This window comes from Oncorhynchus kisutch, linkage group LG8 (assembly GCF_002021735.2).
Source record: "Oncorhynchus kisutch isolate 150728-3 linkage group LG8, Okis_V2, whole genome shotgun sequence".
In the NCBI taxonomy this organism is placed as follows: domain Eukaryota; kingdom Metazoa; phylum Chordata; class Actinopteri; order Salmoniformes; family Salmonidae; genus Oncorhynchus; species Oncorhynchus kisutch.
In genome coordinates, this window is record NC_034181.2 from 71,309,662 (window position 1) to 71,334,669 (window position 25,008).

The 25,008-nt window shown below is 43.0% G+C and overlaps 1 protein-coding gene across 3 annotated transcripts in view; it reads right to left on the reverse strand.

Moving 5' to 3' along the window:
• Nucleotides 1-22,349, reverse strand: part of LOC109895335 (leucine-rich repeat-containing G-protein coupled receptor 4) — a 28,533-nt gene extending 6,184 nt beyond the window's left edge. Inside the window, exons 1-9 of one of the 3 annotated variants that reach the window (XM_031831080.1) lie at nucleotides 21,545-21,656; nucleotides 19,636-19,662; nucleotides 12,220-12,291; nucleotides 8,558-8,629; nucleotides 6,016-6,087; nucleotides 3,670-3,885; nucleotides 1,929-2,000; nucleotides 1,200-1,268; nucleotides 83-154 (exon numbers count right to left, since the gene is read on the reverse strand). In XM_031831080.1, the coding sequence (XP_031686940.1) occupies nucleotides 83-154; nucleotides 1,200-1,268; nucleotides 1,929-2,000; nucleotides 3,670-3,885; nucleotides 6,016-6,087; nucleotides 8,558-8,629; nucleotides 12,220-12,281 (635 nt within the window). In that variant the 5' untranslated portion in view covers nucleotides 12,282-12,291; nucleotides 19,636-19,662; nucleotides 21,545-21,656. Of the gene's footprint in view, nucleotides 1-82; nucleotides 155-1,199; nucleotides 1,269-1,928; nucleotides 2,001-3,669; nucleotides 3,886-6,015; nucleotides 6,088-6,484; nucleotides 6,576-8,557; nucleotides 8,630-12,219; nucleotides 12,292-19,635; nucleotides 19,663-21,544 lie in introns of those variants that run through there. The other 2 variants (XM_031831079.1, XM_031831082.1) reach the window with 2 other exon arrangements.
• Nucleotides 22,350-25,008: the final 2,659 nt, after the last annotated feature.

Sequence of the window (25,008 nt, forward strand, 5' to 3'; positions counted from 1 at the left end):
TAGTACATGAATGTGTGAAGGCTTAAGGTTCTATTCTATAGTATTTGTTGACAGTCGGACTGGCTTTGAAGTATGGTCTTACATGGTGCGGAGCAAAGGGTTCTTGTGGAAGGCTCCCTCAGGTACGGCTGCTATGTCGTTGCTGTGAAATCCACTGGAGGAAAATGAAAATATACACAATGAAACAATCATTCTAACCACAATCTTTGGGATGAAGGTGGAATATTATGCAACGATACAGTTGCAACAGCTGAACAAGAGACAAATTGTGATTAGGAAAAGCGAGAGGTCCAAATAAAGTAAACTGTTATAGTTGCCAATATGTAAATTACCACTAATTCTGTATGCACAGCTTCTGTGTGCTACAGCTTCCTGATTTCTGCACTTAATGTGGCTAATTCCAGTTTTCACCATTAGATGGCATCTTTCAATCTAGTGCATGTCAATTATTTGCCTGAAGGTTTTACTGCTAATTTATCTATACTGCTGTCATAAAACATGGTCAATTCCATATCTGTTTAATATTGTTTTTCCATCAGAAATATGAAAGGACACCACCTGGAGAACAGTTGTTACTGTCCACATGAAATGTTGTGAAGTCATGATCTATTGTTCAAGATGTCCCAGTGACACTGTGAAAACAAAGGCCAGGTAAGGTGCCTGCGTCTTTATCTAGTAGACAGGTCCCTTATATCCATCACAGGTTCAAGGGATCAAGAAACCATTGTACAGGAACATTAAGACAGCCTCTCTCTCTACTACAGCGCTGACAGACAGGAGAGGAGAGCAACAAAGGTAAGGAAAACAGATAGAGGAGTGTATTCTTGGGGGCACTAGTCAGACCCCATCATTAATCTCCCAGCTCCCCCTGCCAAGGTTCACAGCTCCACCGAGACACATCAACAGCTCACATTTCTACAAAAACACTGCAGCCTGCACGCAACCACAGTTACACTGGAGAAAAGACGAGGGGTCTCCTCTTTTTGCAGAAAATGATATCACCTTTAGGCCACATGTCACTTACTGACTGACTAAACAACCTAATCACTCAAAGTTGACATTTCAGATTTTAAAAATCTCACAAAGGGAATCTGTGTACGCATGTGCATCCCTGTGTGTCAGTGACGGGCGCGTGTGCGTGTGCTTCCATTTGTGACTGTGTGTGTGTGTGCATGTGTTTGTCATGGGACAGTACTCACAGCTCCTTCAGTTTGGGCAGTGCCTGGATTGCTTCTGGGAAGGTCATCAGGTTGTTGAAGTTAAGATCCCTGAGGGGCCAAAAGGAGCAGGGAGTTTCATAATCATTACACCACACACCACAGCACACTCAATCATACTGTAACCATTCACTAGCAGTGCTGTGCAAACATACGCTCACCTTAACGATAGTAAAATATTGATCTTCCAGTTTCAGGCACTACACTATAAAATAGCCAAGTGTACTGTCGTTCCCATGACAGACTGGAGTGCTCATAATATAAGGTAGGCTCCTATAGTAAGTAAGACAATTCTCTTTATGCTTTATCAGTGTCAACGTTGAGTGACACAGCCTAATAACAGTCTAATATGGCTGCTGTTAAACCATAGGTCAGAATGTCTCTGTCCCCTCCGGACTAAAGATGTTGTGTCACTGTTCAGGCTGGCGACGCAGGAGGAAGCGAACAATGGGAGGGTAGTGCAGATAGCCATCATGGACTCCGCTCCATTTATCCTGGAGCAATTACAGGAGGAAGTGGACACACTGACGTCCTGGCTGCTCTGGGTGTGTGTGTGGGTGGGGGGGCTCATACACACTGACGTCCCGGCTGCTCTGGGTGTGTGGGGGGGTGAGTAGCTCATACACACTGACGTCCCGGCTGCTCTGGGTGTGTGGGGGGGGTGAGTGGCTCATACACACTGTTAATGAGTTCGTATTCAAATGCACTTACAGCGTCTCTAGGTTCTCTAGCCCCGTGAAGCAGCTCTCCCCAATCTCCTTAATTCTGTTATTATGCAGATGCCTGGAAGATAAAGGATATATTTATATTCCATTCCCGGCTCAAATTAGACTTCACTGTTGCAGACGAGCCAAAAGGGACATTGAACAACAGAAGGAACATGTATAGGATATCTAGTCTGTGTGGTTGAACATTGAACATCCATCTGGGTTATTTATTATATATATATATATTTTTACCCCTTTTTCTCCCCAATTTCATGGTATCCAATTGGTACTTAGTCTTGTCTCATCGCTGCAACTCCCGTACGGACTCGGGAGAGGCGAAGGTCGAGAGCCGTGCATCCTCCGAAACACGATCCAACCAAGCCGCACTACTTCTTGACACAATGCCCACTTAACCCGGAAGCCAGCCATACCAATGTGTCGGAGGAAACACTGTACACCTGGCGACCGTGTCAGCGTGCACTGCAGCCGGCCCGCCACAGGAGTCGCTAATGCGCGATAGGACAAGGACATCCCTGCCAGCCAAACCCTCCCTAACCCCGACGACACTGGGCCAATTGTGCACCACTCCATGGGTCTCCCTGTCCATGGGTCTCCTGGTTGCGGCTGGCTGCGACAGAGCCTGGACTCGAACCCAGAATCTCTAGTGGCACAGCACTGCGATGTAGTACCTTAGACCACTGCACCACTCGAGAGGTCACCTGTCTGGATTTTTAAGCAGGATATAATATAGCAATTCTTATTGACATACAACACACATAAAAATAAAATGCTCAATCTGCCACATGGCATCCCATCCTTTGTGGATGAACAACGCAGCACTTTTCACATCTCCCACACTCCCTGCCTGATAGTAAGACCCAATTCAATCTATTCATAAGGTAAATGTCCTCTGCAGCTATCACCAGAGACCACAGTGATTGGTAAGTCAGGTATCATTGTGAGTGCTGGTGTGTCGAAGCCTGATGGATTCAAGGTATTTTCTTCCTGTTTATTCTTGCCAGCCACTAGGGACACAGCTCTGTCCTTTTTCCCTCCAAATGGGCCCTGCAACAATAGCATTTTTCTTGTGTGTGTGTGTGTGTGTGTGCACGCGCGTGCGTGCATTTGTGTGCACGTGCACATGTGTGCATGCGTGCGTTTGTGTTTGTAGGGGCATTCCACAGTAAGTGATGGCTTCATACAGTATGTTGATGTACTTAACTGAGAATTTAATTTGACTTGGAGTGGAATGGATTTGAACATCTGCAATGTTTGAATGGTAGAGAAGTGTAATCTGAGGGTTAGTTCCTTTGACACTTTGTTTAAAAATATTAAAATAGTTACATGTAACTGTCTTTCATAATAAAAGTTATATTCTATCACCCATGATTCCTACATTTTCTTCTTCCAACAGATGCAAATCTCCACCAAAAATATCTAATGTCTGTGCTACATCTGAATCTACAGTATACTACCATTGAGTTGAACCCCCCAAACTCTCCCCTATGGGAAGGAGCACAGAACAGATCCTCTGTTTTGACTTGAATAGTTCAGACATGGGTTTAAATACTATCTTGAGTTTACTGAGCTTGCCTGGCACAATGGAACCAATAGAATAATCACAAGGAGTCCAAACCCTGCCCCTCTTGCACTCCAGAGAGACTAGAGCAAACGCTAAATGTATTTGAAAGATTTAAAATAATATTTGAACCCAGGTCTGGAATAGATAAATCTGCAGCACTCACAGCACCACCAGACTGGAGAGGTTGGCAAAGGCATTGTTGGGGATGTGGGTGATGCGGTTGAGTGCCAGGGTGAGAGCCTGCAGGTTAGCCTGGTGTCTCATGGGGCCCACTGGGACCTCAGTCAGGCTGTTGTCATCCAGCCAGAGGTGGCGGAGCTGCTGCAGGCCCTCAAAGCTATCCTCAGGCACCGTCGTGATGTGGTTGGCATCCAGACGTCTGCAGAGGGAGGGGGGGAAAAGAGATTTTAGAAACCTTTATCTTACTAGTTATGTCACACCAATATGTGAATCCTGTCATACATTCACCACCATTAACATTCTCACGTTGAGGACATTTCATATTGATACAGCACATAACAGAGAGAGAGAGAGAGAGAGAGAGAGAGAATCAAGGGCCATGTAAGGAATGGTATTTATGAGGTATTTCTATTGCCTCAGTAGAAAAACATTAACACTACGGACTTCCATTTTTAACAGCTTTCCATTGCCCTTAATCTTATCAACTGCAAATATTTGAATGAGCCATTGGATAGCCTACTACTGTCACGCCCTGACCTTAGTTCCTTTTTTATGTCTCTGTTTTAGTTTGGTCAGGGCGTGAGTTGGGGTGGGCATTCTATGTTTCGTATTCTAGGTTTTGTATTTCTGTGTTTGGCCTGGTATGGTTCCCAATCAGATGCAGCTGTCGATCGTTGTCTCTGATTGAGAACCATACTTAGGCAGCCTGTTTTCCCACTATGGGTTGTGGGTAGTTGTTTTCTGTGTCTGTGTTATACTATACAGAACCGTTTCGGTTTTCATTTATTTCTCTTGTTCTTTTGTTTTCAGTGTTCGGATATATTTCATTAAAATATGGACACTTATCACGCTGCGCATTGGTCCGATCTTTCCTACTCCTCCTCAGAAGAGGAGGAAAACCGTTACAACTACATTACAACGTATGTATAGAAAGTATGGCGTTACTATACAAATTGGAATTTCATTACTCTTATAAATATTCTGCATTTATTTCATTTATTTCTATTAATTTCTAGCTGGTGCGGCACATTCTGTTCCTCATTCATGAAACCTGCTCCTTAATGTAGTATCACAACGTTCACTCTCCCTCGCAACAAAAGCTCTATCCCTTTGTAATTCTGCTCTTCCCTTCACAGACTCCCTCTAAGTTTCAATCTCCTCTTCCCTCGCTCTCTTTCCACCTCCATGACTCCATATCTCTCTCTCCCTCTAAATTCCCTACGAGTCTGTGTTGGAAGCAGAAAGGCACGATGATTGACATCTAACTCTCAAAGGCATTATACAAACCCAGCTAGGCTCTGCCAAAACATATTACTTCAGCTACAGACCTTAGCCCCTAAGAGAGAAAAGACTCCTGCAAAAAAAAAAGAGAAGGGAAAAAAAGAGGGAAAACGTGGGACTGAGGGAAAGGATCTGGAGAGGTGATAAATGGCAGAAAGCTGGATTTTCAGCACATCCCGGACCAGGCTTCCAGCTGGAACTCATCCTACACTATTCACAGTCAGAGTCAAAAGAGGCACAGGGAAACAAAGATGGAGTAATGCTCAGTCATAGTCCCTCGTCGAGTGACATGCAGTAGTCAAAGAGTCACTAAGTTAAAGTCAAAGGAAAGAGACGCTGAGGAGCTGGGGATTTGGAAACCAGTGCAGGGTTCTACGCGGACCATTTTTACAAGGAGCACATGTGCGCGCCTAAGTTGAAAAATGTAGGCAGACACAAAGACCATTAGGAGCACAATGAAAAATATTTGAGGTATTAAAGCTAGAATCCTTAATTTTTCTAGGCATACTGGTACCTGAATTAAAATTTCAGGTCACACAGCAATAATTACAATTGCCGCACTGGAGAGCCATGCAGTGTTTAGGAAATATAACCCACACACATCCCTTTCAAACCCATACTGTCACGCCTTGGTCTTAGTGTTTTGTGTTTTAGTATTTGGGATCGCGGCTGATTAGGGGTGTTGTATAGGCTTGGCTGCCTGAGGCAGCTGTCAGGTGATTCTGACTGTCAGGTGATTTTTGCCTGTACACATACAGGCAAAAATCAACCACATAAATAAATAGATGATGTCTAACTGTTGGTAAATGTAACGTGGTGGGGGGTAAAGACAGCATGGTAACCAGATGGTTATGTGTGAGCTGTGTAAAGGTCAGTGCAATGATGCAGGCCAGTCTAGAGGAAGCTAATAGGTCAATTGGATTGTAGAGTGAATGCTTCCCATTGTAAATGTCATGATTATGCTTGCGATGTCCATGAGTATTGCCATTTCAAGTCTCTAAAAGGTGTGTGTGTAATTCCAGATGGGTGAAGAGATAGGGGGACTCACAGAGACTGTAGAGAGTAGAGGTTCTTTATAGCTGTACTTGGAACAGTCTTCAGCTGATTATTCTGCAACATCCTGAGGGAGAGAACACAGTTTTATAACCTGAACTGTGGTCGCACCAACATGCCTCCTCATTACAATTTCTGCACAACCAAATCAAATCACATTTTATTGGTCACATACACATATTTAGCGGATGTTATTGCGGGTGTAGTGACATGCTTGTGTTCCTAGTGGCAACAGTGCAGTAATATCTAACAATTCACAACTATACACAGATTTCAAAGCAATAGAATCGATTAAGAAATATATAAATATTAGGACGAGCAATGTCGGAGTGGCATTGACTAAAATACAGTAGAATACATACGGCATGAAATGAGTAAAGCAGTATGTAAACATCATTAAAGTGACTAGTGTTCAATTATTAAAGTGACCAGTGATTCAATGTCTATGTATATAGGGCAGCAACCTTTAACGTGTAGGGTTGAGTAACCAGGTGGTAGCCGGCTAGTGATGCAACCAGCAGTCACATGGTGCGTACGAGAATGAGAAGATCAGCTCTGTATTGAGTTAAAGTGTGAACACAGTATGAAAATGTATATATTCACTACTGTAAGTCGCTCTGGATAAGAGCGTCTGCTAAATGACTAAAATGTCATGTAAAATGAACACAAAAGGATCACAAAGTGTTACAGCCTCTCAACCTCAAAATAAAAAACAGTAGTTTATACTATAGTATTTTTGCAGTCATTACTGTAGTATTTACTAAAGTGTTTTTGTTTTATCATCTATGACATAGAAGTGGGGGGCTCTCTCTTTGACAAAACATACTGGACAAATACTAAAAGAGCAAATTTTTCACAGTTGTGTCAAGTTGGCTGGATGTCCTTCAAGTGGTGGACCATTCTTGATATACAGTGCCTTGCGAAAGTATTCGGCCCCCTTGAACTTTGCGACCTTTTGCCACATTTCAGATATAAAACTGTATTTTTTTGTGAAGAATCAACAACAATAAACATATGAGGTGTTAGAATGGCCAAGTCAAAGTCCAGACCTGAATCCAATCGAGAATCTGTGGAAAGAACTGAAAACTGCTGTTCACAAATGCTCTCCATCCAACCTCACTGAGCTCGAGCTGTTTTGCAAGGAGGAATGGGAAAAAATGTCAGTCTCTCGATGTGCAAAACTGATAGAGACATACCCCAAGCCACTTACAGCTGTAATCGCAGCAAAAGGTGGCGCTACAAAGTATTAACTTAAGGGGGCTGAATAATTTTGCACGCCCAATTTTTCAGTTTTTGATTTGTTAAAAAAGTTTGAAATATCCAATAAATGTCGTTCCACTTCATGATTGTGTCCCACTTGTTGTTGATTCTTCACAAAAAAATACAGTTTTATATCTTTATGTTTGAAGCCTGAAATGTGGCAAAAGGTCGCAAAGTTCAAGGGGGCCGAATACTTTCGCAAGGCACTGTACACTGGAAAAACTGTTGACCGTGAAAAACCCAGCAACATTGCAGTTCTTGACACACCCAAGCCGGTGCGCCTGGCGCCTACTACCATAACAAGTTCAAAATTCACTTAGATATTTTGTCTTGGCCAATCACCCTCTGATTAGCACACATACACAATCCATGTCTCGAGGCTTAAAAATCTACTTCATCTACACTGATTGAAGTGGATTTAACAAGTGACATCTATAAGGGGCCATAGCTTTTACCTGGAAATGTTTTGTCCACTCAGTATATATGGTCTATCCTTGGCCTGTATTTTTTTTCTCACTTACAGGTGGCACAAATTGGGATATGGGGAGTGGAATGGGCAGGGTATATGCAAATTAAATACTGTAATATTTAATATAGTAAAAAAAATAGGTTTTGGCTGACTGACATTTCAGCAATATTTACTAGTGTTTTTTTGTGGATAATTCTGTAGTATATACTATAGTATTCAACAGTATACTACAACATTATATACTACTCGTACTACACATGATCAAGAGATACTACAGTGTGTAGTATAGTATACTACAGAATACAGTAAGTACTGTAGTATTCTACAGTAAACAGTCAACTGTAGTAATTTTTATGTGGCATGTGAGTACTTGACCATGTAGTGATGAGCGTTAGTATCCATCTGTGGATTCTAGTCTCTACTGGACACAGATGTGGTTATGGTGACTATCTCCCTTCCTCTCTACTATCAGTAGTCTCTGTCGTCAAAGCAGGCTAGGGCCCAGGGGAACAGGCCCTCTGGTTTCCTGCCTCTTCACACACGTCACATGGCAACCGCTAGTTGGGAAGGAAGTGAATACCTCCGTTTTATTTAATTCACCTGTATTTCATTCACCAGTTTTATTTACAGGTGTGTGCATGTGAATGTCTGTGTGTTTGATTTTGTGTGGGTTGTGCCCGAGCACTCACCAGTACTGGTCTTTGAACCCTTGGCTCAATGTACAGTCACAGAACATACAGGTATTATATGAGTGTTTGTCTGTGTGTACGTGTTGTTTGTGTGGAGGACCAATGAGCGGCACACTAACAGGACTTTGAGCTGATGCAGTCCAGACAGAGCGTCAGGGTGGATGAATGAGAGGTCATTTCCTGCCAGTCGCCTGAGGTAGAGAGAGAGGAAGAGAGAGAGAAAAAGATGGTGATCAATTCATGATTGCATCGAAAGCAATGATTCATATAGTAATCTATATGTTGTTGGTACAACTTTCAAAGCTCTCAATTTAACAGCTTCACTTTGAAATGTTAATACATACAAGATTGAAAATCATTGACCAAAAAAACCGAATGAAAACACCCCACAGGCTCCAGTTTGTGTCACCAGGCATAGCATAGCATAACATAACGCCTGGGGTGCCAGAGAGACGTGTCAGTGCGACGGCATTTTGTCACTTCACCAGACCCTCTGGGGAGAGTGGACACATTAGGACTGGGCCTAGGTTTCCCCTCCTGGGCCTGGTCTACCTCCCCTTCCCTTCCAGCCAGGATATCAGGAAGAACTGGCAATGTGAATAATCATGTGGGGGCGGGATGTCAGGGACTCATAGTTCCACCAAATCTGGCCTGGGAGATTAGCACCAGATTTATCACCCTCTGCAACTTGAGCTGGGTGGTATTAGATTCCCCTGCAGCCAATAGCTGCTGGGTGTGAGACTGAGAGCCAGGGGAATCTGAGTAACAACTCCCACCATGCCCTAATACAACCCCACAATGCACCCCCTTACTGGGGCCTACTCAGGGACACACTTCCAGGGATGTCGAACATGGTTGGTCCATCATTTAACAACCAGACAGCATCATATGACAGGGTCTCTAGTCTAAACACACAAATGCTAGTGGCAGACTTCCACTGTGATCCAATGGCAGACCATGTTTAAAATAATATTTGTTGTGGTTGACAAACATGGCTGGATTTGGAAGGTTATATAATGGTACATGCTCTACAACTTGACTTGGCTCTGGCTCAAACCACAGGATTCCACAGGACACGCTTCACCATCAAACACCCACATCAATTTGGCTTCTCATGCGTCTTTATCAACTATTCATTGACAGAATTGTTTCCTTTTGACAGCATTTTTATTGTTTCCCAGCAGTAAATGAACTGTTGAAGTACTTGTAGTCAAAGGGGCCAGTTTCATGCACATACGTTAAGCCTACCTGTTGACTCTCTTGCACTAAGTTTGCTGCAACTGCAAGCCCAACTACTGACAAGTATTAATTATTAATCTAGGACTCAAGTAACAAAGCTTCAGTTTTGAAAGCAGAGTAGGATTCATGTGCAAATGGTATGTGGTTAGTGTGTCTGCCACATTTATATGGTACTGTAAACTTTACGTCCAGTCTTGGAGCTGGTCAACGCCCACATGTCTACGGCCCAGCCACCACACGTCGGCCTGCTAACAAATTGCTAAGACATCCTTCATGTTTCAGGGTGAAGAACCTCCCCACCCATTCCCTTTCTGTCAACAAATTCAGAACACGTCCCCCTAGGCTTTGATGAAGGCAGAAGAATGTGCTAAGCCTTGTTGAGGAAAGACTAAATCCTTCCCTTCTGTAGCACCACTCCCACAACCATTCTATTTCACTAAGAAACTCACTGGTAGACAACATACACTTCAACATCAGAAGGTAAAGAGACTAGGAACACACGCTCATGGAGACAAATGTGTACAGAGACAGACAAACACATACAAACACAAATTGAGGGGGACGACTCCCCTACATCTCTTTATCGGTCAGCATGGTAGCTAGGCTGTGTTGTGCTTTGTTCAGGATGGGAGGTGTGTATGAAGGAGGGTTGCGTGACTATCAGAGAGGGAATGTTTCTCTCTGGGCATGTCCCCCTCTCTTCTCAGTAAGCCCTCAGGGCTGGAGCTGTGGTTCAGTGACAACACCACCACGCCATCCTCTCAGTTCACTCAATGAAACTGTATGATTTGTTTCAAGGATAAGGCTAAACAAACACAAATTAAAAACTCTAGACAGCTGTCAACAAAACAGCATTCCGAAGCATGAAAATAACTGCTAGGCCCTACAGCGCTGCTCAGTAGGGTTGGGCAGTATCCTGATTTTCATACCGAGATACCGATTCTGTACCATACCGGGGTATACGGTATTATCGGCAGTGTACACAAGGGGAGCTAATTCAAACAAAACAAAACTAGTTTTTTGGGGGTACAGAACAATTTAGGCAACAGGGATCCTGATCCAGGAGGGGATTGAATGTCTCTGCTGTAACCAAGAAGCTTGACCTTGAAATCTAGCCACTCAGCTTGCAAGTTAGCAAACCAAATGCGTAGCTGGAGCCCTCCGCCGGATATAATTGATTTTGACACATCTTAGGATTTCTTATAGTTAAAAGCTGCAGCTGTACATAGTCCATCGGTAAATAGTCTATCAGTAAATAGCCCACCCAATTGACCTACCTCATCCCCATACTATTTTTTTAAATGTACTTTTCTGCTCTTTTGCACACCAGTATCTCTACCTGCACATGACCATCTGATCATTTATCACTCCAGTGTTAATCTGCTAAATTGTAATTATTCGCCTACCTCCTCATGCCTTTTGCACACAATGTATATAGACTTTTTTTTCTTCTATTTTCTACTGTGTTATTGACTTGTTTATTGTTTACTCCATGTGTAACTCTGTGATGTTGTCTGTTCACACTGCTATACTTTATCTTGGCCAGGTTGCAGTTGTAATTGAGAACTTGTTCTCAACTAGCCTACCTGGTTAAATAAAGGTGAAATAAAAAATTATAATAAATGAATAAAACGCACCCCATCTTTTTTTAAACAGTATTGAAAATGATAGACAGTATTTTGAAAAATATCCCGGTATATGGTATCTCCCAAGCCTACTGCTCAGCTTCAGAGCAGGATGGAACCCAGAGAACAGGTTTCACTAAGTATATATGACACTGGGCAGAGACTCCTGCCCCTGCCTGAAAGGTAATGTTGAGTGGTGGAGTGCAGCGAGAGTGCCTTTTTAGCTGGGTTGTCATGGAAACCATTGTTTTGCCTTCTTCCTTCCTGCCTTGCATTCCTCCACTTACAATGCGATGAAAAGTAAATTGCCCTTTGACAAAGCAGATGAAGTAGACCTAGTGTTCAGAAGAGAAGGGAGCAAAGACTTGTTCGAGATGATAGACACAGACAGGCTAAAATAACATGGGCACAGAAGCAGAATAATGTTAGCTGGTCATTTTGCATTCTCAGGGTGACATGTTACCTGATATCAGGTAGACAGATCTTATCTTTACTTCTAGCTCTGAACCAGACAGAGGGGTATTTCAAGAGTTTAAAAAAATTATACAATACTAAGATTAGATATGCTCATTGAATGGGCCCCAGAACTGAGACATGCGGTTGCCACCCTGTAAATTCTCAAAGAAATACAATGAAAGAAAGAATGTGATGCATCTCACATACATGTTCTCTGGAATCATACGTAGCCTATAGTCATGGTACTTTTTGATAGTCATCATGGTGTAACTTGCCCTTTCTGAAAACACAAGGCATGACTCTTTGGTGTAAGAGAAACTACAAGGTTCTTCATATCTCGTTGAGCTACTTGTTGATCAAACACATAATACAACTGGTCTGTTGTGGTTGAAAAATCACTGATTATCATATGCATGTGACAAACTGTTGTGGGTAATGTACTAGAAAAGATGAATACTCACAGTTCTTCTAGATAGGGGAAGTTCTTGAAGACAAATGCCGGGAGCTCTGTGATGTTATTCATGCTGATGTCACTGGAACCAAACAACAAGTGTCATGAGTGAATCAGCATTTCTCTCAGGTTAGAAACAGAACACAGCCCTGATTCCAATTCAGATCTCAAACAATCAAGCTGGATTTATACTCTTAAAGACACAACAACAGAGAATTGCAGAAATAGTATATAATGTTTGATGCCATGGTAGTGTGTAACACATGTATCTTTTTGGAGGCATAACTAGGAAGTAACTGCTCAGAAGCATGCTTTCAACACTGTTACATTGGTTTTCCTGTAGATTGGTAGAGGGGAAGTACTGTCATCTTCCCCAGCAGTATAATGATTCATTTGGGCCAAAACAGGTCCCCAGCAATACTGTAAACCCTTGAAGAAACCCTCCTCATATTGCCCAGGGGACGTTCACTTTTCCAACTCACTGCAGAGAAAGACAGGCATGTAGCAGCACGACAACTATGCAGACAGCACTCACGTTTCTTCCCCACCTGACTAATCCAGTATGTGACTTACATATGTAATACATAGAGAGTAACCGTAGGAAAAAATTGTCATAGAATCCAACTAAAGTTCTAGGAATTGATGAGAGATTGTTATATAGGCAGGTTTAGTAAAGATTGTAAACTGTTTTTTAGAATGATCCTATAAAGCAGCCTACAGATTAGTACAGATCATCTTTACTTCCAATAAAAATGACACAGGCTATAGTATAAAAAGACAGCAAAAATGGTATGACACCATAACAATTCCCTTGTGTTCCACAACAGAGAGTAGCTTTAACTTCGGGCCACTCTCATCTTGATTAGGAATCCATTCATTGGTTTCAAAGAGGAGTCCATAGACATCAGATGTTAGAGTTGAACCACAACAGGACTGAAAAAACATCCTGCTTTTGATAATGAAGCGAAACCCCCAAAAAGGGTCAATCTCAGTGGTCTAAGGCTGTGCCACCAGAGACTCTGGGTTCGAGCCCAGGCTCTGTCGCAGCCGGCCGCGACCGGGAGGTCCATGGAGCGACGCACAATTGGCCTAGCGTCGTCCGGGTTAGGGAGGGTTTGGCCGGTAGGGATATCCTTGTCTCATCGCGCACTAGAGACTTCCGTGACCAGGTCGCTAGGGGCACGGTGTTTCCTCCGACACATTGGTGCTGCTGGCTTCCGGGTTGGATGCAGTGCGGCTTGGTTGGGTTGTGTTTCGGAGGATGCATAACTCTCGACCTTCGTCTCTCCCGAGCCCGTACGGGAGTTGAAACAATTGGATACTACGAAATTGTGGCAAAAAAATATATAATAATAATAATAATAATAAAAGGGCCACCACCTGGGCTCCTCAACGTCTTGCATGTGTGTGCATGTAGGACTTTGGATCCTTAAAGGATAATATCGCCCGCCACAATCCCACCCCCCACGTTTCTAACTACAAAGGCCCTCATCGTCCCTGCCATCTATCTTCCCCATCTCCAGGTTACCTAGCTTATCCAATTGCCTTCTAGGTGCTGTACAATGGAGCTTCCACCTTGATCCACCCCCCTACGGACTCTCCTTGGGGCGTTGTGTGGCCACTATTTGGAAGGCTTTCCCGGTGGTCCCTCCTTTGGATACATTCTGTCTTGCTGACAGCACCCCTACACCCGCACTCTGTAACCATCTTCCGCAGGCTGTTGGCTGCCATGGTCAAGAGTGCAGGCAGCCACAGGGACAGGATGAAAGGGTGGTATGTGAATGCTGTCACCCTCCCTCCCAGCTGCTTTAGTCATCAGGGGACCTGCCTATTCTACATAGAAATACAGTGATACATATAGAAAAAACAGCACTCTTTCTGAAGCAAAACAGTTACATGCCCACTGTTCTGAGGGTATGAAATGTCAACATGACATCAAATAATGCAAAGGTGTCACTTTGGGCTCATATCAGCCTTGGTGGGAAACGGAAAGAATCACATTTCTAGCAAGAGTTGACAAAAGTTTCACTTCTCAAGCGAGATTTCCCTACAGAAAAAAAGGAGATCAGTGACAAAGACATCCAACAGAGGAAAGTATGGGGAGCAGGAAGCAGAGGAAAGTATGGGGAGCAGGCAGCAGAGGAAAGTATGGGGAGCAGGCAGCAGAGGAAAGTATGGGGAGCAGGCAGCAGAGGAAAGTATGGGGAGCAGGCAGCAGAGGAAAGTATGGGGAGCAGGCAGCAGAGGAAAGTATGGGGAGCAGGCAGCAGAGGAAAGTATGGGGAGTAGGCAGCAGAGGAAAGTATGGGGAGTAGGCAGCAGAGGAAAGTATGGGGAGTAGGCAGCAGAGGAAAGTATGGGGAGCAGGCAGCAGAGGAAAGTATGGGGAGCAGGCAGCAGAGGAAAGTATGGGGAGTAGGCAGCAGAGGAAAGTATGGGGAGCAGGCAGCAGAGGAAAGTATGGGGAGCAGGCAGCAGAGGAAAGTATGGGGAGTAGGCAGCAGAGGAAAGTATGGGGAGCAGGCAGCAGAGGAAAGTATGGGGAGCAGGCAGCAGAGGAAAGTATGGGGAGCAGGCAGCAGAGGAAAGTATGGGGAGTAGGCAGCAGAGGAAAGTATGGGGAGCAGGCAGCAGAGGAAAGTATGGGGAGCAGGCAGCAGAGGAAAGTATGGGGAGCAGGCAGCAGAGGAAAGTATGGGGAGCAGGCAGCAGAGGAAAGTATGGGGAGCAGGCAGCAGAGGAAAGTATGGGGAGTAGGCAGCAGAGGAAAGTATGGGGAGTAGGCAGCAGAGGAAAGTATGGGGAGCAGGCAGCAGAGGAAAGTATGGGGAGCAGAAAGCAGAGGAAAGTATGGGGAGCAGAAAGCAGAGGAAAGTATGGGGAGCAGGCAGCAGAGGAAAGTATGGGGAGCAGACAGCAGAGGAAAGTATGGGGAGCAGGGAGCAGAGGAAAGTATGGGGAGCAGGCAGCAGAGGAAAGTATGGGGAGCAGAAAGCAGAGGAAAGTATGGGGAGCAGAAAGCAGAGGAAAGTATGGGGAGCAGAAAGCAGAGGAAAGTATGGGGAGCAGGCAGCAGAGGAAAGTATGGGGAGCAGGCAGCAGAGGAAAGTATGGGGAGCAGAAAGCAGAGGAAAGTATGGGGAGCAGAAAGCAGAGGAAAGTATGGGGAGCAGAAAGCAGAGGAAAGTATGGGGAGCAGGCAGCAGAGGAAAGTATGGGGAGCAGGCAGCAGAGGCTGTTGTCATGACTCAACAGAGCACCTTTAAAACTCCCTGGGAATTCACTGCCAATCCAAGTAAACAGAGACACACAGATCATCTTTACTCAGAAACAAATGTCTGCTAAAAGACATGATACCTTTCCAAACTCACTTTTGGGGTCAATGTCAAAGACAAAATCTATACCTTTGAAACAATAAAAAAAAAGCAATAATTAATCTGCTATGATGCAAGATGAGAATAAATATATTATCTCAGCATTATCTCAAAGCCATCCACAATCTCTCCATGGTAAGAGGGTCAAAAAGAGGTCAACCCTGTTCAAGAGAAATTATACTTGTTATTTAGTTGCTTATTGTGCGGTCTCTGATGGTTGGAGCATGGTTTTAGAAAAGCTTGTGGTTATAAGCACATCCTTAAAAGACTTTGGTGGAGGGCTAATAAAGAAGGCCTGCACACTGTTTATGCTCCCAATTCACTGATTTATTGACAACGTTTTGATCCGAAACAAATCTTGGTCAGAATGATTTTAACCTGAGCTCGGAGTTAGCTTTCCCCTCACAATTACACAGGCCACTGGTGTTTGTCCACAGACCAGACAAGGAGCTCAGCAAAGCCACACAACAACCACAGAGCTCCACATTACAGACAGAGAACTATACATGGAAAGATTGTACTGCTTGGCAAAGGCAGACCAAAAAGAGATTCAACTTAAAGCGACTCCAAAACCAAGGCGTGTATATGTGGTATGTGTGTGGGCGGATCAGACACTGGCTGGCATGGAGCCATGAGAGGGAGGGGAAGCTACCGTGCCAAGAACAGCAAGGATTGACAGACAGGACAACGGCAGATAACTAAGATAGAGATTTGGGGGAAAAGGTTACTATGTCTGTCCTTTGAAGATCTCTGGATGATGAGTTGGAGGGCGTTGAAGGTAGCAAGTGTAAAAAGTATCTGATGTAGTCTCAGCAAGGGCCATGCTTCAAGGAGGCATAGCCTTAGTTCAGATGTACCATGAATCCCAAGGTGATCTTCAAAAGGAGGACAACTTCACTTCTTCAATACCTTTTGGCAGTGTTTATTTAGCCGGCTAATGTCATCTGAATGAAAATCGATATCCTGCCGGTACGTCATTTGTTGAGGTAGAGAAGCCAAACCGGGCACCAACCCAACCACCTGCTACCATTGACTACCTCAGAAGTAAAGCAAACACAGTAATGCTTTGGCTTTTTAGCCCCCTGGTCCCTTGACAGCAGAGTTGTGGGAAAAAATGCAGGTAACGGGTAACTATTTTCTCAGCCGGCTGTTTCTTATTGATTAAAGAGGTGAAGGTGGTGAGAATTGAGGAAGATGGCTGAGGTTCCCTGGCTGCCATACTGGAAAGGAACAAGGGCACTTTGTATACACAAACGGGCAGAGTGTTCCACCATGGGAGTGCAGAGAAGGTCAAGCATTTACCACATGGGTACAAGGGGAGACTGATTCGCTGTAGCTAGAGTGCAAACAACCAGCCTGCAAGGCAAACATGTCAGTCCTAAAACGGTGAGAGACCGAGCGAGAGAAGTGATTGATATGGGTATGGGAGTTGTTGTCGTTGGCTTTCATTAAACTTAGTTATTTTGCTATTCAAATGTATGCTTTTTATGCCAATTAACAACATTGAATTGAACCAAGAGAGAGAGATTGACAGAGAATGTGATGATGAGAGAGTTGGAGAGGACTATGGAAAAAGAGGATACAAATTGTGAAGATGAGTAAGTGATTAGAAGTAAAAAAGGAGTGAGAGTTGTGTATAAGGGAGAGAGAGAAAGAGACAGAGCAAAAAGGGGGGGGGGGGGAGAAGTAAACATTCTACCATCTTGCAGTCATCCTGTTTGGGAGCGGGAACCAGTGACTGGCTCCTTTCACCTCTGCTGACCATGAACAAAAGTATCATTCAGCTTAAGATGGATAGAGGGCACCAATGGCAAGTGAGCTAGCTGGACCAGTGAGTGAAAGGGCATTAGTCCCCCTATCCCCTCCCTCCCCTAAACTTGTGCTTGTTCACACTATGAAAGGACTTCAATTGAGATGAGATGTGAGAAGTGACCCCCTCCTATCCCAAACCCTCATGCCCCCCGCACGCACACATGAGAGCAAGAGTGCACACACAGTCACCAAGCCCTCAAGAGACTGAGATGTTCTTTCGTCACTCGTATCTGTCAGAGGGGAAATTGGTGTACAGGGTGAGGGGGGTTCCAGAACGTATTTCTCTTTCTCCCCACCTGTTGTCCTCAGGCAGGAGAGTCTCATTTTCAGCTGCCAATAAAAAACGTAATGTACACACCAACATGCTGCAGGCAGCTCCACCCCCCAGCCCACCTCTCCAACCTTCCCCTGGGCTGCTGGCTGGTGCCAACCCAACACTCTGATTTATGGACTGATAAAAAAGGGCACAGGCCAATTCCTGTCTGTGTCAAATTCCGTAAGATTATGTAAATCAACAGATGCATAAATGTTAAAGTATTGTAGGATATTGCCAATGAAAGTGGCAATGTACAGTACTGTATATTATTTTGTGACTAAGTATATGGGTTAATAATTTTTAAGAATGACCACACATGAAAACTTGAAGTACCGCTCTAAATAACTACAAATCCAGGACAAGAGCAGGTCTAGTCATAACTGTCTGAAACTATTCCAATTTAAGAAGACATTCCAGAATTCCAAGGCCTGACTTTCAAAAGATGAAGTTAATGTTTGTGCTCCTATTTCTGTAAGTTCTCTTCATAACAGAACTGCTGCCTTCCATTTACAACAGTTTCAGTACATTCATGGGGTGGCAGAATGTACTGGATGGAATCACAGCAGGAGGAAAATCACAAACAAAGCCAACCTTCTGGGAAACCATTCTCCCACCTCTGGGGACAGCAGGGCCTGCAATGTGTCTCTTGTAAGACTGCTGGACCTGTCTGCTTCCGTCATTATCTCTCTCTCTCTGTGTGTGTTTATGTGTGTGTCAATTTCACTGTCTCTTTCTGTCCATTAATCTCTCCCTTCAGTAATTTCCCTTACTCAATTTATCAAGCTTCACTATTTGCCCGTCTTGCTGATTGATCCCTGTGTTTCTGCTGTTTGAGCAAAAAAGCTTATAATTTCCACTAAATGTCACAGCAGATAATGTGTACCCCAATTAATATATTAGTATGCCAACAAACAAGCAACTTAATGTAAAGTGTTACCAAAATATATTTCTAGAAGAGTACTAAGGATGTAATTCCACCTTTGATGAGCGCTAACTGGGATTAAATTAACATTATGGAGGTGAATATTTAAACAAACATTAGCTCACTTCTGGTTAGGAGCATTACCAGCTCAGCACAGCCTCCCTGTGAATTAACACTGACAAAAAAAGTATTTCTACAGCTGTGATGTGTCGCACTAATCCATCATGACCCCTGCCCTCTCTACTCACCAAAACACAGAAGGAATGGAAAGAAGGGGAGTTTAATAAGAGACGGAGAAGAGACATTAATGGAGAGAGGGAGAGAGAGAAATACAAAGAGAGAGAAATAGAGACAGCTGCACTATGGGTCAATTCCACAGTAACAGACAAATATTTTTACTTTAACATGTATTTCAAACAAAAACCAATGATTGACCACATTTAACAATTTCCACTGAACCTTTTACAAAAACACATTTACTTGAATTGTCAGAGGAAATTGCTAAGTAGTCCCTGTGCATGGAGTTGTATCATTTGTTTGCAATAATTGGTTTTTGTTTGACATGCATTTTAAAGTGAGAAATCACTCTGTTGGCGTGGAATTGCTCTAATGCAACCCGTCAAATACTCTGAGGGCTTGAACTGAATATATCACGTAGTTATGAGCTAAAAAGCTGTCACAAAGCATTTGGTTAACCCTTGCTCAGTGTAGGTGCACAAGAAGCCTTCAAGCCCACACTTCCAATCGTAATAAGTAGACATCATAATTGTAATACAATATTTGGGGATATGTTGGTAACTTACATGTAAGTCTGAAAAGATCATGATGTTTGATAACAGCATACATACACTACACTGTGTCTAGGTTGACATATTGGTAAATACCACTGTTTCTCTTCATTTTACCTGACACAACAGTTTATTGGGTCAACTCTAGAGCGTGTGTATTTCTACAATTCTGCTGGATATTAATGAACTCAAGAAGTCAATAAAATGTACTTACAGTCAATGTGGTGTAATGTTCAGGCACCTAGGTGGAAACAAAGGTAAAAACCAACCCCTCAGATGTTATGTTATGTAAATAAAGGTGATGGTGATATTGTATATATTTAAATGTCTCATTCAGTCTTGGATATGAAACTGTTCTGTATCAATACCCCTGGGCCCAGACGTCAATTCAACATCTACTTCACGTTGGTTCAACGTAATTTCATTGAAACAACATGGAAACCACTTTGATTCAACCAGTGTGTGCCCAGAGGGTAGTCTTCTCAAGGTCAGATCCTTCCTTCTTTTCCACATTAGGAAGCACATTTCATTCATCCACCTTCAATAAATAACACATAGACCCTTTGACGCCCTTGGGCGGCTGCTCTGTTTATCATTAACTAAGACATTGTGAAACCTTTAAGGCTAGTTAACCAGAAATGTATTAACTATGTAGACCCAGTCTCAGTTTCTCCTCAGTTAGTAATGCTCTCTCTCTTTAGTAAGGTAGTGCAGAGCAACTTGCTTTTCTTGGTACAGAGACAAAGACAGATATGATGGCAGAATCACAGGGAATACAGAAAAGAAACAATGACCATTCCTTAAAATCAACTGTAGGCTAACTAAAAGACCCATGTCAAAGGGCTTTTGGTTTAGTTGTTATTTTGTGTTGATCACAACAGCTTTTTCCTTTCGGCGGTTGCTGAACAAGATTCAGAACATTTTATTTGGTTGAAAATATAGTCTACAAATAATTTAACATTGAACATTTTCCCCATGTTGATAAATTGCTTGAGTCACAATATTGCAACTTAGGAAACTTTGGAAGGAAAGTCAATGAGACTTCATTATTACAGTAATGTGTTACTGAACTGACACATTCTGGGGTGAATTCTGGGTCATTCTGAATTCCCTGTAAGATGAATCTGAAAGGTTTTCCTGCATCACTTTGTAAAGGACATGTAATGCAAATATCAGAAAACCAACCACAACAACTGTCTCTGAGATGGGTAAGTGTGTCCAAAGTGTTGTCTTTTAGGGGTAGGCATACACTTTCTCTGCCATGATGTGAGTTGGTGAGTGGAGTCACATTCAGGATAAACAGTCTCAGGCAGGTATTTCTGGGATCTGTTAATGTCTGATCTCCAATTTTATAAAGGCCAAATGAAAAGGATTACACCAAAGCATCATGAGGTTCCCTGTGTCAATGCCTGTGCTGGATCAAACCTCAGACTTCTCACAGCAGTAGGCACAAAATGTCTTCTTAGTTCTATTCCTTTAAATCTCAACAAAGAGTCAGTCCAGACTACAGAGCCAAGACAGGCCGAAGAATCAGCAAATTAAGACCTTCTTGCTTTACATGGATGATGGGCTACTATTCCACATGTCCCTGAATATAAGTGTAAAAGATCATGGCTGTAGTCTAAGAAAGTGAAAGTCCAGGTCCCAGGCCAAGGAATATGCTATAGCTTGTATGCTTTTCAGTAGAGTAAAAGACTAGGGTATAAGAGGGGTCATATCAAGGAAAGGTCAGCAAGTGAATGAGTTTGGACCAGCATGAACCATTTGGCAACCATTGCCTAGCCAATACTGTATATACTGTACCAACCTTTAATTTTAAGGCCTACTTTTCCTCTGGCTGTTCATCATTCTTTGTGTTTGCTCTCTCATACCAACCACAATAATGTGTTTGTTATCAGTTGAATAACTGATCCACAGCCCAAAGTTGTAATACGCACTCGATTATTTTGCTTAATTGACAGCCATTGTGCAAAAGTTTGCTCCAGTACTGACGTGGAGAGGTGCCCCTCTCGAGTAAGTAGTGGCCGACCTTACCGTTACAAACACCTCCTAACTAGGGAGAGAGATTGATTATAGGTTTAATCGTGTTTTATTACACAGTTTCAATATCTGTTGATACTTACAGATAGTAGGTGAAGGCGCTTAGACCAGTTGGGACAGTGGTCAGTCCTTTCCCAGAACAATCGGCGCCTCCGTCCTCGTCGCAGCTGCATGAGGACGAACAAATAGCCGGAGTGGATTGTCCTTGACCAGCCGCACCATCCCGTAGTGAAAACAACCGCAAAAATATCCAGATGACAAACACGCGCATGTTTTTCTTCTGTTCAGACTAAGCAAAAATGGCTTTACGTTTCTCTTACAAGGACATGTAGGCTACGTTTCGTGTGACTGCTCGGTTGTGATGGCTTGTCCAAGAAGCTTGAATACGTATTATTATTGATAGGTAGTCGACCACTTCAAGGATATAACATGTTAATGCATCAGTCCCACCAAACATATATCCTTAACTACCCCTGTCAAGTCTGGGACATTTTCTTTACTCAAACAATGCGGTTTACCTTGCACTAAGTGTCCTCATATTCATCCCGTGTGGAGTGTTGGTCCTATAAAAATAAGTCTCACCCGTCCACACAGACGACAAAATCGACACCTTTTGCTTTTTTCCGTTTTCGTTGTCCCATTAAATCAGCAAACCAGACGGAACCGTGCGTGGACAAAATAAGAAGCCTCAGTACAATCCTCCAACCGAAATGGGAAACACTTGGTGCGTTATTTTTTGCTATTGTTTCCCTCCTGATTTGTTTCCTGTAGAAAAACACAGTCAGCTTTCAGCCATTCCTCACGTTTCCTTCCTTTGCTCCCTGCCACCAGCAGCCCGCTTTTTCTTGCTCACTCGGTAAGCACCCTGCCGGACAACCTGCCACACGATCTGCTGAATACAGTATGTTAATATTGACCTACATATTAATGATTTCACAACGTCACACTTTTGCTTTAGTAAGCAACATACTGCAATTAATACGTTTGTAATTGTGTAACAATTAATTTAAATGATCAATTCATTTCCACCTCGGTCATTTCTTTGAGTGTGATACCATCTCAGGTTAGTCCTTTGGTAGTAATTGGTCAATATCTGATATAATGGTAGGCTTACCATTATTATTTTAATGAATTCCAACTGACTGAAATGTAGTTGTTATTATTAGATAGGCCTAATTGTCAGGTTATTTACATTTTACCATATGATTTCTACCAATAATACTGTAGGCCTAAAATAAAGTGTAACAAACAGTTTCTAAGAGCACATTCTTATTTACAATGACGGCCTACCCCGGCCAAACCCTCCTCTAACCCGGACGACGCTGGGCCAATTGTGTGCTGCACTGTAGGACTCCCGATCACGTCTGGTTGTGATACTGCCCGGGATCAAACCCGGGTCTGTAGTGACGCCTCTAGCACTGCGATGCCATACCTTAGACTGCTGCGCCACTCAGGATTTCTGCTTGACTCCTGCCTCCAACAAGGGGGAATGTGAAAGTGTGTGAACAATCCAGCCAGTAGAGTAGACACTTCTCTCTCAATGGTTTAAGAGTCGCTGTGCTAAATAGGACTCTATTTTCACCAAAAGGGTGGCGGGCAAGGTACTTTGTTACTTGTCCCCAGCTCCCTCCTCCAAGTGTTGCTCTTCTTTGTGGTTGGGCAGGCAATCCTCTGTAACTTGTGGCAGAGCCTCTGCCACAGAGGTGACCAGTGCGAGCTCCCCAGAGGCATGCCGACCTACAGAAGGTGCTGTCCAAAGTGCCATTCAGCCTGTTCAACATACAAACATATGGATAGATTATGATATTGATGTGGATAGTGTATGATATCATTGATAAACGTTGTAGAACCAGCCATCTCTCCGAACTAAGCAGCCAGCGAAGAAGGATGCCACCATCGGTGTCACACCCTGACCTTAGAGAGCCTTTTATTCTCTAATTTGGTTAGGTCGGGGTGTGACTAGGGTGGGTACTCTAGTTTTTGTATTTCTATGTTGGCCTGGTATGGTTCCCAATCAGAGGTAGCTGTCTATCGCTGTCTCTGATTGGGGATCATATTTAGGCAGCCTTTTCCCACTGGGTTTTTGTGGGATCTTGTTGTTTGTGTGTAGTTGCCTGTGAGCACTGCATTTGACTTCACGTTTAATTTGTTCTGCATTGTTTTGGTGAGTTTCATTAATTAAACGTGGAACTCTACACACGCTGCTCCTTGGTCCGTTAATTCTACAAACTATTGTGACAATCGGCAATACCAGCTTTGAAAGAGACACAGGGGTACACATCATGCTCTGAGCATCATGGGAATCAGGGCAGTGTTCTGTTTCATACCTGAGAGAAATACTGATTCCGCTCATGATGCTTGTTGTTTGGGTCCACAGTGACATCAGCATGAATAACATCACAGAGCTCAGAGCATTCATTGTCAAGACCTTTTCTTGTACATTACTCATAACACAGTTTTTGTCATACCCATATGATAATCAGTGCTTTTTAAACACAACATAGACATTTTTAGAATATGTGTTTGATCAATATGTTGCTCAACAAAATATTAAGAACTCTGTCTTTTTAATTGAAGTTTCTCTTACGTCAAAGAGTCATGGTATTGTGGAGTCGGTTATTAATGTAGTGTTTTCAAAAAGCCATACATTTTTCAAGCCCCAAAATGACAGTCACAACAATGTCATCCAATTAGTTCTAACTGTTAGTAGTGCACATGATGGGGACATACTTATAACATGCAACATACATTCCGCCACTGTGTGTGAACGCAACAGCAGCTAAGTTTGTTCGGATGGAGAGGAAGATCCTGCAAGGTTGTCAGTTTTCATGTAAATACATTTGCATAATTTTGCAAGTGAAAGGTGCAAAGGCACATGTTATGATAGATTGTTTGAGAAGGAAATTGTCCAAGCAGAAGCACATTGACAAAGCAAATATCTATGTAACATAGCAGGTTTATCAAAGCATTGGTTTTAAGTGACACATTTTACAAGTTTTGGATCCCTTGATGTTAAATGGAGTATGTAATACAATATTAGATTGTCACATTTACCAATGCACGCCCCATCCCCCCATCACTACCACCCCTCCTTTGATTGGAGTAAGCTAACAATACATTCTACTGCTACTTACAGTGATTTTCACTCATATACTGTATACAGTACATATAGTTAACTAATTATGCATATATTCCTAATTTACTCTTTCTGCAAGTGCTAGATTTCCACCCACAGTGGACAATCCACTATCCATTCTTATCTTAATTCCAGCCCTCCAATGTCCACAGATTAACCTATATTTCCCAGTATAATACCATTTTGCTATTTTCTTTTGCAATCCCTCCATTTTACCCAAAAGTATAATGATATTTCCCATTGATTGATTGTGTTTTTTCAGATCCCCGAACAATACAGTTTGCAGATCCATCTGAACTCTGATATTATGACATAACAACCATTCCTGGACCTGACTCCAAAAGTGAGCCACAGATGGACAGTACCAGAAAAGATATTCTATTGATTCTGTTTGCTTGTGGCAGTCTGCAC